The sequence below is a fragment of the Cucurbita moschata genome, unplaced genomic scaffold (genome assembly GCF_002738365.1).
Source record: "Cucurbita moschata cultivar Rifu unplaced genomic scaffold, Cmos_1.0 Cmo_Scf00007, whole genome shotgun sequence".
NCBI classification, from domain to species: domain Eukaryota; kingdom Viridiplantae; phylum Streptophyta; class Magnoliopsida; order Cucurbitales; family Cucurbitaceae; genus Cucurbita; species Cucurbita moschata.
Window position 1 is genome coordinate 5402317 of NW_019268523.1, and position 10590 is coordinate 5412906.

Genomic DNA, 10590 nt, shown 5'->3' on the forward strand with positions numbered 1-10590 from the left:
AAAATAACAAAAAAAAAAAAAAAAAAAAACAGAAATAGGAAAATAAGGAAGCCCTAGTACCCTCTCTGTCTTCTTCCTCCCGCTCTCACGTGTTCCATTCTTCTTCACGCCGGCTTCTCCTCCCTTCCGTTCAGCAGCTCAGTGCCGCCGCCTCTCTGCTGCCCGTATTGTGCCGTCGCCGCCTCCCTCGCTCTTACCAGTTTGAACTGATTTTCTACTGGTATTCTCCCAATCCTCATCTATAACTTTATGTATCGTTTAGATTAGAGTACTCTATCACATATGTGGGGTGTAGTTCTGGACCTACAATCTGTTAAAGAGGTAGGGATGTTTTACCATTGAGATGGACTCTTGTAGTATCTATTGTGTAATGGGTTTTAGAGTCCTGAATTTAATATTCTACAATTTCAGGGCAGTGCGCAGCTCCATAAGAACAACAAACTTTGAACCATCTAAAATGGAGTTAAAATAAGAAAGACAGGATGATGAAATATTTCTAGGGGTTGAGCCACATTAAGGTGGTCTCCCCAATAATTTTTCACCCCAGCATTCCGCCCCCTATAAGTCTCATCTGCCTAGCTCTGACTAATCTCAATTCAAGTTAACTGGAAACTAGAATTGCTGAGGAAATTAGGTGAATGATCTAATAGGGCGAACACCTTGGCGATACTTGGAGCAAATCTCGAGGGACAAAATCAGGGGTATTCAAGTATTAGATAGATAACTTCGACCAAGGTCATCCGAAGGTTTCTTATTTTAAGAAGTAAAAAGAGAAAATACTTCTGCTCCAGCTCCCTTATTCTGTTTTTCGTTCCTAATGATATTTTCTCACCTCTCTAACAATCATTTTATCCTCTCTCCAAATTTCTTATATTGGACGATTCTGAATTAGAAATCTATGTCAGTTTAGGCAATTTCTATTTGGGTTATCGTATGTGTGATTGATTTTCTCTTTGTGCTTATCAACCAACGAATTAGTTTAACTTGGTTACCGTCATCTTATGTTGATTACTTTTCTGTTTCTAAACTGGGAGTCTTACATAGTATTTCCCAGAACCCTGGCGTGTATTACAATATATATTTGACATGACATAAACTATATGATGATCAGCTTGTTCAATTTTTAAAGATGCCTCGAAAGCCAACAAAGCGGCGCCAGCTGCTGGGAACTCGTCCTTTAACTTTTTCCTCATTTGCTCGCGCTTCTTGTATGGTGAGGAATCAAATTTCGAAGTCAAAATTAATGAAATCTCACCCTAAACATGAAGGTATTAACCTACTTTGGGTAGATTTTCTTTCCTTGAACTAGTGAGTTCATTTCTTTGTGAGCTGGTATTGATACTGCTGAGTTTTTAGTGAATATCATTATTGCGTTTTGTTCTAATTGTAGGTAATGATTTTATTAGGAATAGTCCTGAGCCCCAGAGTGAATCATCTGACTCTTCTTCCAGCGATGAAGAGTTTGAAGTAAGACTGTTTACCTTATATGGTTAATATTTTCTTATTCATCCATATGTATTATCATATATGAACTTTGTTGATCGTTTCTTGTAGGAAGTTCAAGCAGACTTTGCCTTTTTTGATCCAAAACCCGATGATTTTCATGGGGTGAAGACATTGCTGCAAAACTACCTAGATGACACACAGTGGGATATAAGTGGATTTTCTGATTTAATATTAGGACAAACCACAGTAGGTTCTGTTGTCAAAGTTGAGGGAGATGAAGATAATGGAGTATTCTCTTTTATCACAGCCCTTAACTTGGCAAGATATAAGGTAAGCACTATAGAAGTTCGATCCAATACTGAATTCTCTCTCTAACTGCCTGTAGTCTTCTAGTAGTTGGTTCGTGCAGCACGGCAATCTGAACCACTGTCAAAGTAATTATGTGCTTAGTCGTAGTGTCGGATGAAATTAGGTTTGAGATAGGAAACTTGAGCAATTTGCAGCTTCATGACAGAGCTGCCATCCTCATAATTCTCATGTCTATTTTAACGTGAATACATAGAAAGTTATTCAACACGAACAACCTATTCAGTTGCAGTGTCAAAGCTTATGACTCTGTGCCAGTTTTGTAACCTTTTAATCGTCTTTATCAGTAAACTATTGTGGAAATTTTGTCTCACTAGGACAGTAGATCTATAATGGAGCTGAAGGAGTATCTCCTCAAAGTTTGCCCGGACAGGGATATAAAGAATGACTTGAAACAACTTCTGGAGGAGCAAGCATTTAGTGTTGGTCTCATAGTCTCTCAGAGAATCGTGAATCTTCCTCCTCAACTTCTGCCACCACTTTATGATGCCCTTTTTGATGAAATATCATGGGCTATTGAGGACGAGGTTAGATATAATAACATTTGTACATTCTTCTTCTCAAGTATCCATGAGAATGTATTGAAAATATTTATTGTCTGTTTTTCTTAAGCCAACCAAAGAGCTCCAGGATTCCTTCCGCTTCAAATTGCATATTTTAGTCAGTAAAATTTACAAGGTATGCCTGTGTAGTACGTTTAGTACCTTTTCTACTTTTCAACAATTATTTCTTTCATATGACCGTTGTGTGTTGTACAAACTACAGCTCAAGAATACAAATCATAAGAAAAAAGCGACTCCTGAAACAGAAGAGTCAATTATATATGTAAAGGCAGAAGATGAAATATTTCACAAGGTATTTTGATGCAGCTTCCCTGTACCATTGTTGCTTCTTAGATTCTCTTCAAACCGTCTTAACAATGTTTTTCTTATCCAAAAACTTATTTCAGTTGTGTTTATGGTCCTTCTGCTTTCCCTTGCACGTCCAGCCACAAACAACTAACGAGGCAAGTATTAAACTTACACGAATAATCCGAATAGTGTTCATAGGTGTAAGACGTTGTTGCATGCTTGCATTGTGCCCAATTACAAAGATGGGCAGTTGATGTCTTTTCGGATTTGTTTTTAGCGTTTCCCTGTTATGCTTCAATGATTTATGGTATTGAAGGTACTGTAAAATGTATTTATAATTTCGTTTTTCATGTGTTGTTTTTTCTTGCAGCTAAAAGGTTACCAGTTAATGGGAATAGTAATGGCTGTTGAAGCAAGCAAAGTTCCCACATTTCGAGATGAGTTAAAATCTTTAATTAGTGAATCCTAGCTGCAATCTTAGTTGCAGAAAGCTGAAAAGAAAGACTGTTTAAAATGTTTGTAATTTTTAGCTTGAGGAAGTGAAGTCTCCAATTTTGGTGTGAATTTGAGCGGGGTGCTAATTAGTTGAGCTGTTTCTTTGAGGACTTTTATGTATTGCATGAACAATGAAAAATGTTTCTGAATTAAACTTTCTTGGCCAAGGGACCTCTGTAAATGTGCAAAAAAAAAAAAAAAAAAAAAATCCCTGTGTATGATAACTTGACGGGAGGGGACACCAAAGGCCTCTACCCAATATAATGCTGTGTTTTTTAAGGTTAGTTTGGACTTTTTATCTTTATTATTTAGGTTCGATTTGCAAACATGAAAAAGTAGCTCATTCGACTTGTTGATCGACATATGTGCCACAAGTAGTTAAATTATGTGCAGGGGTTTTTTTTGTCCGTGAAATTAGCTCAATTATTTACAATATAGTTCATTTAGAAAATATTCCTTAAGAAGTTAATTTGAACATTTGCGCGCCAAGTTCAAGTGACTTCGAGTATAGCTGCTGAAATCTTGCACTATCGTTATGGAATATATGTTGAAAGAAGATTGCTTGCCCCACGCTTGGGGAAAACTTTACACTAAATTATTTTGCACAAAATGGTTCATTGTAGATCTTGTCATAAAAGAAATAAAGGAACCGGCCTCCATAAGAATGATTTAGAGTCAATTCGATGCAAAAGTATTAGTAAAAGCATAAGCATATAGTGAAGTCGATACCAATAGCAGTAGAGAAAGACCCACGTTAATAGAAAAAAAAAGCATATCCGATGATAACTAGAGCAGTACGGATACCACCAAAAACATCCCTGAGTTCTCTATCCATAATACCTTTACACCCAACCTAATTTGAACAATTAGCCACAAAGAAGGAAATTGTTTTTTTTTTTTTGTAAAATTATTAAATGGGCAAATACTTTTATTTATTATTATTTTTGAGTTAAAAATAGGCGATAAATCTATTAAATATCATCTCCAAAACCAGACAACACTCATACTCCTCGCTGCATTTCATTTCTAGTAAATTCCATTGGTTTTTCTCTCCTTCTTCTTCTTCTGCTTCTTCTTCTCATGATTTTTTGCCCAAAATGTTGGCCACAATTTCGATACCCTCCAATTTCCACTTCCCCGTTTCCTTCCGACAACACGCACTCTCGAGTACTCGCATGAAGATTTTTGCAGTTGGAGCTACGGGAACTCCTAAACCCAGAGACCCATCGCTCCTTCTCTTTCGTCTTCGTTTCAGCACAGAATTTTCCTGTAAACGCGTTGTACACAGGAGGGTTAGCAGCGATGGTGGTGGTGCTCTTGATTCTACTCAGCAGCAGTCTGCAGCTTCTGTAGGTTTCTGCAGTTTTTCTCATCTGCGACTGTCGCCTGTTTTTTTTACAATTTGAGTTTTCCTTCTTTTTCAGTTTGAACTGGATTGATTCATTTCGAGTTAAATAACAAGTTTAGTACTCAACTTGATTATGCATATTTAATCCCAAAAATTAAGTGTCACTATGAACTTTGGTTCTAGTTATACATCGCTTTTCACGTAGTGTTTGATTAGACTGTTAAGGTACAATTTTCATTTTATCTATTATCTATTAGACCTACTTTTTTGATGCCACCATTGACATGTTATAGTAAATCATCACTTATACGTAACAATGTTAATAGCAGAAAGTTCATAAACCAAAATTGAAAGTTCAAGAACATCATTGGAACTCTCTAAAATTCAGGAATTAAATAGCTGCAATCAGTGAGCATTTTGTAACTAAACCTCATGATTATTATTTTTTGCCAGGGCATAGTTTTATGTTTAGTTTCTTTGTTTGTATTTTGGATTTGTAATCCACTCTAAAAAGTGCTTGCAATTCTGTTTATTTATGGCTTAACTTATCTTTTTCTTTGAAATGGTCATTGTACTGTCTGAATTAGTTGTGATTGTATGCAAGGTGCCGTATGGAATTTAGGTTGAATGTTTATTATCAGCATGAAAGCCATAGATTGTTGACCAAAATACAGTGTTAAATTGGAAAAATCTGGACTGATTTTTCCTACATTCTCATGTTTCGCTTATTTTTCAAGGTTCTTAGTGTTTGCTAATTTATGTTAATGGAGATATGCTGTAATTGTACTCTCAGGACATCAGAGACGTACCAAATGATTCTTCTAGTGTTGGACACAGTTATGTGGCATTGTTTGTCCGGATGCTCGGCTTAGATCATGATCCTCTAGATAGAGAACAAGCAATCGTAGCTTTATGGAAATATTCCCTTGGAGGGAAGAAGCACATAGATGCCATCATGCAGTTTCCTGGATGCATAAATCTAACAGTAAATCTTCTTAGGTCAGAGTCAGCCTCTACGTGTGAAGCAGCTGCTGGCCTTCTACGGTCAATTTCTATGGTGAACTTATTCCGAGATTCAGTTGCCGAAAGTGGAGCAATTGAAGAGATAACTGCCTTGCTTAGTCGACCGTCCTTGACTCCTGAGGTGTGTTTTTCTTTTATGTTTGTCTTTTGGCTGCCTGTAATTGAGCCATATCTGAATGCAGCTGTAGCTGTGCAGGTGAAGGAGCAAAGCATATGTGTTCTGTGGAATTTGTCGGTAGACGAAAAACTCAGAAAAAAGATTGCAAATACTGATATTCTGCCATTACTTATTAAGAATCTTGATGATGAGGACATGAAGGTGAAGGAAGCAGCTGGAGGGGTTATAGCAAATCTTACTTTGAGCCCATGTAACCATGGGGTTATTGTTGAATCAGGCTTAATTCCTAAACTGGTAGAACTTTTTTTCTTTTTCTCTGTGCATTCTTCAGCTTGTATAAAATGGCTGTTTGGAAGTAAACATAGTATTGACTTTTGCTCTGTGGCCTCAGGCGTATCAGTTAAAAGCTGAGGCAGACAGCTCAAAAACTATGAGAAAGGAAGCAAGAAATGCGTTGCTAGAACTTTGTAAAGATGAATATTATAGAATTCTTGTGATAGAGGAAGGACTGGTTCCAGTACCAGTACTTGGTGCTGCTGCCTATAAATCCTTCAAACCAGGCCTGCATTCATGGCCAAGTTTGCCTGATGGCACAGAAATTGAACGATCTTCCAAAAAACCTTCAAGATTTGGTGCCTCTGAATTACTCCTCGGGTTGAATGTTGATAATAATACAAACATAGATGAAGGCAAGATTAATGCAATTGTTGGACGGTCACAGCAACAATTTCTGGCTAGAATAGGTGCCATAGAACTTGAAGATTTAAAGGACACTCAATCTGAATCATCTACCAGTAATCATCTTACACTCTTACCTTGGAGAGACGGTGTGGCTCGACTAGTCTTGGTCCTCGAACTAGAGGATGATAATGCCAAAGTGAGAACTGCAGAGTTAATTGCTGATGCATCTATCAATGAACACATGCGTGTTTCATTCAAGGAAGCTGGAGCAATCAAACATTTAGTAAAGCTTTTGGATAGTATGAATAATTCAGTCAAATGGGCTTCAATTCAAGCCCTGGAGAGACTGTCAATCAGGTAAAACTTGAGTTATGTCATTCCAAGTTCTCACCACTTTCAATGGTATATAGATTGTTTATCATAAAGTGATTGTTTGTTTTCTATGGTATCATTTTGCTGGTGTTGGCATAGCAATGTTGTTTGCCAGACAATTGAAAATGAAGGTGCACTTAGTCCTTTGCTCAGTATTTTAAAGCTCTCAAGTATTCCTGAAAATGTGATGGAGAAGGTAATTTTGGCTACTTTAGATTTGTGAAGAATGAAGTAGTTTGGTTTGTTACTGACTCGAGTCGTCGTCCCTGTCTTGTAGACCCTCGATATACTTTCTCGGATCTTGGACCCTAGTAAAGAAATGAAATCAAAGGTTTTGTTTTGTGTTTCATGTATCAAGTTGTAAGACCTTGAATCTTGGAATTGACTTACTAAGAGTGTTCATACATTCCAGTTTTACGATGGACCACTGAACGGTTCTCAAGGGGGACAACATTCAGAAAGGAATTCTGAAGCTTCTACCTGGTTGAGTGTGAATCTTGCTGGTCAATCATTATTTTTGATCAGTTAGATACTAATATGAATCTTCTTTTAATAACTTTTTAGGAAAGATGTGTTGGATGCTGTTGTTGTTTCTAGCCTAGTTGAGATTTTGAAGACCTCATCCCCAAACTTGAAACGCAAAGCTGCTTCTATCCTAGAATTTATTTCTATTATGGACCCAAGCATGGATATAATCGATCCCATGGAGATAGAATCTGGATTGTCCGCTGTTTTCCAGCTTGGAGTTTCAATAGGTACGCACACCATTTTACTAAACATCAATTGACACCGTCTTTGAAAATTGTACTAGTGCATGCATAATGCGGTTGTGATACAAATGCTATTAGGATAGTTCTAGGAATATTATTTGGGCATTAAGTTTATATTAGTAATTAGTCAGAAAAGTTATTGGAGATTTGTTATAAATAGAGTGAGTGGGAAAGGATGGGGATAGACAATTGTTCAGAGTTTAGGTTTGAGTGAGATTACTCAAGAAGGGAGGTTTTAAGTACCTACAATATTGGGGTTATATTGTAGTTCTTGTATCTCTTTATATTTCAGTACTGTTCTAGTTCTACATGGGCTCCATCAGATTAACATCTGTTCTGTTTATTTAGTTATTTGTACCATTATTAAACATCAAACCCATCGTTTCAATGATCGTCAAATAATGTCACTGATAGCTTAAAAGCGAAGAATATTTGAATGAAAACATTAGTAATGTATTGGCATCATTCTTTTATCCATAGATTTATTTTTGCAATAAAAGTTGGAAATAACCATGCTTAACATTGTGGTTAAAACGCAAGTGGAAAATCCTTATGCCATTGTCTTTGGAGGTTATTGATGCGGTGCTTTGACACCTACCCTTGCCTATAGTTACTCATAGATCAAGCTGCAAACCCGTCATTTATTGAAACTGGTGGTTGAAATAGTGCTTCTTGCCATTTTTCTGTACTTTTTCTTGTGTGTTATGCCTTCCATAAGTAATGTCCTAGAGGATGAGTTTTGTCCTTTCGTGTTTGTACTTCCATATGTTCTTGCACTAAGTAATTATGAAAGACATATACTATCAGATCCCACATCCTTTGGAGAGGGGAACGAAATATTCCTTATAAGGGTGTGGAAACCACTCTCTAGTAGACGCGTTTAAAAACCTTGAGAGGAAGCACAGAAGGGAAAGCCCGAAGAGGACAATATGTGCTAGCAATTGGGTTTGGGCTGTTATAAGGAGAGGGGAATGAAACATTTCTTATAAGGGTGTGGCAACCACTCCCTAGTAGAGCGTTTTAAAACCTTAAGGGGAAAGCCCATAAGGGAAAGCCTGAAGAGGACAATATTTAATAGCAGTAGGCTTGAGCTGTTACAAATGGTATCAGAGGCAAGTTACCAGAAGGTGCAAGAAACTGACCGGAGTAGGACTAGACCCTCTCCCTAGTAGACGCATTTTAAAAACCTTGAGGGGAAGCCTGAAAGAGAAAGGCCAAAGAAGACAATATCTGCTAGTGGTGAGCTTGAGCCGCTACAAATGGTATTAGTGTCAAAACACCGGGCGATGTGCTAGCGAGGATGTTGGGCCTCAAGGGGGGTGGATTGTGAGATCTCATATTGGTTGGAGAGGGGAACAAAACATTTCTTATAAAGGTGTGGAAATCTCTCCCTAGTAGACGCGTTTTATAACCTTGAGCGGAAGCCTAAAAGGGAAAGCCCAAATAAGACAATATTTGCCCGCGGCTCACCGCTTGGGTATTGGGAAAGGAATATTGAAAGAGATAGCAAAAGATAAAATAGATCAAAGCGGCCAACTCCTCGTTCCAAACTACTGTGACAAATTAGCACTTAGTACCAAACACTGATAAGAAAATATGACAAGATTAAATATACCATAATCTGTCCATTTAAATTTTTTAGTTGAGTGGAGTAGATGTCCTAAGTTCAGAAGTCTATTATTTTCTTTCCAATCAACGTCGGTACCTATATATTTGGTCTTTTGCTAGTTTGGGACCTTACAAGTGAGAGATAATGGTAAAAATGTCTCAAAAAGATCAAATATTTCCATGATATCTTCATTTGCATTTGTCTATAACATCTGCCTTGTTAAAGCAGATGAGATTGAAACTGTAGCCATCTCATTTTTTTGGAATTTGTACGCCAGATTGAGGTACAGCTGCTTCAGAAGTTATAGATTTTTGCACTCTTAGTGTGGAACTTGATGTGTATCGTTTCCGTATAGCTTCTGAAACTTCAATACTGATTTGAAATGATTAACTTGATAGTTCCTGAGCATTAGATTTGAAGGCTGCTTCTCTATGTGAATTTTGGTTGCACAGATGCTGATGCTGAAGATTGGCCGCCTGAAAGACATGCCCTTGAAGTTGAAGAAGCTGGTCTTGCAATATCAGCTGCCTCCCGACTACTAACAAAGCTTATGGATTCTGAAAAGTTCTGCAACAAAATAAACGCCGCCCGTTTCACCGAGTCGCTTCGTCGAATCCTGAAGTTGGACATTCCCATTCAGCACAAAGATTGGATTGCTGCTTGCCTAATCAAAGTCAGCTCCGTTGCAGCTCCGAGCATAGATTCTGGAGATCCCATCGACATGGAGGTCGCTCTGTACGAAACTATACCGAGACTTATTCAGCAGATGAAAAGCTCGTTGTCCATGGAAGTTCAGGAATCCGCTGTTGTGGAGCTGAACAGAATAGTCTCGGAGGGAATGGTTGATGCGACCCGAGCTGTTGCTTCTAAAGGCGGCATCTTTCCATTGGTGAAGCTGATCGATGAAGGAAGTGAGAGGGCAAGGGAAGCAGCCTTAGCCGTATTGTATAATCTGAGTATGGATACTGAAAATCATCCAGCAATTTTAGCTGCAGGAGCTGTGCCAGCGTTGAGGAGAATTGTTCTGTCGCAACGAGTACAGTGGCAACAAGCTCTTTATTTGTTGAGGACATTGCCTACATGACAAAAGGTATGAGAAAAGGACTATATAAAATTATGCTGCAAATGCATTTTCTTTTTGTAGTTTTTGTATCAATATCAGTGACTTTATGATATCAAAATTACCACAAGATAATTGAAATCAAGTTTAATTATACTTGAATTCAAGTTAAACAATCTAGCTTCCAGATATTTCTAATGGAAATTTATTTAGGAAGGTTATAATTCTTGAGTTTATTTGCAATTCTACGTGTTTAGGATGCATGTTTAGAATCATTCCAGCTTAATTTGATTAATTTTATTAAGCTTAATTTTGTTTATGAAGTGCTTCGAATATGTGATTCGAATCTTAAACCAGTGTTATTGTTTTGAGATATTTGATTAAAAAGATAATCTAAATTTTACATTCTTTTGGAGTAATTTCTTATCGTTTGCAACTTATACTCTCAGTA

At 37.5% G+C, this 10590-nt stretch overlaps 2 protein-coding genes across 4 annotated transcripts; both read left to right on the top strand.

Annotated features, from left to right (window-relative positions):
• The first annotated feature begins 46 nt into the window (after positions 1–46).
• Positions 47–3343, top strand: LOC111444652 (protein BCCIP homolog). Of its 3 annotated transcripts, XM_023082620.1 has the most exons (10): positions 59–145; positions 177–220; positions 1112–1268; positions 1391–1467; positions 1555–1776; positions 2130–2339; positions 2425–2490; positions 2578–2667; positions 2762–2818; positions 3034–3343. In XM_023082620.1, the coding sequence occupies exons 3-10, from the start codon at positions 1130–1132 to the stop codon at positions 3130–3132; spliced, it is 960 nt and encodes a 319-aa protein (XP_022938388.1). In that variant the 5' UTR covers positions 59–145; positions 177–220; positions 1112–1129; the 3' UTR covers positions 3133–3343. The 3 variants fall into 3 exon arrangements, with proteins under 3 accessions (XP_022938387.1, XP_022938386.1, XP_022938388.1); XM_023082619.1 differs by having other exon boundaries at positions 47–220; XM_023082618.1 differs by having other exon boundaries at positions 47–220; positions 1130–1268.
• Positions 3344–4163: 820 nt separating this feature from the next.
• Positions 4164–10296, top strand: LOC111445446. The gene is made up of 10 exons (XM_023083832.1): positions 4164–4507; positions 5300–5650; positions 5726–5941; positions 6039–6685; positions 6800–6896; positions 6978–7031; positions 7113–7183; positions 7265–7455; positions 9532–10208; positions 10246–10296. The coding sequence occupies exons 1-9, from the start codon at positions 4256–4258 to the stop codon at positions 10161–10163; spliced, it is 2511 nt and encodes an 836-aa protein (XP_022939600.1). The 5' UTR covers positions 4164–4255; the 3' UTR covers positions 10164–10208; positions 10246–10296.
• Positions 10297–10590: the final 294 nt, after the last annotated feature.

What these genes read in the sequence shown, in the direction of transcription:
- LOC111444652 (XM_023082619.1), top strand. Translation starts at nt 1,130, where the DNA reads ATGCCTCGAAAGCCAACAAAGCGGCGCCAGCTGCTGGGAACTCGTCCT. An exon ending in TAGTCAGTAAAATTTACAAG is followed by an intron (nt 2,491 to 2,577) that starts GTATGCCTGTGT and finishes TACAAACTACAG; the next exon opens with CTCAAGAATACAAATCATAA. An exon ending in AAGATGAAATATTTCACAAG is followed by an intron (nt 2,668 to 2,761) that starts GTATTTTGATGC and finishes AACTTATTTCAG; the next exon opens with TTGTGTTTATGGTCCTTCTG.
- LOC111445446 (XM_023083832.1), top strand. Translation starts at nt 4,256, where the DNA reads ATGTTGGCCACAATTTCGATACCCTCCAATTTCCACTTCCCCGTTTCC. An exon ending in GACCGTCCTTGACTCCTGAG is followed by an intron (nt 5,651 to 5,725) that starts GTGTGTTTTTCT and finishes GTAGCTGTGCAG; the next exon opens with GTGAAGGAGCAAAGCATATG. An exon ending in CCAGCTTGGAGTTTCAATAG is followed by an intron (nt 7,456 to 9,531) that starts GTACGCACACCA and finishes TTGGTTGCACAG; the next exon opens with ATGCTGATGCTGAAGATTGG.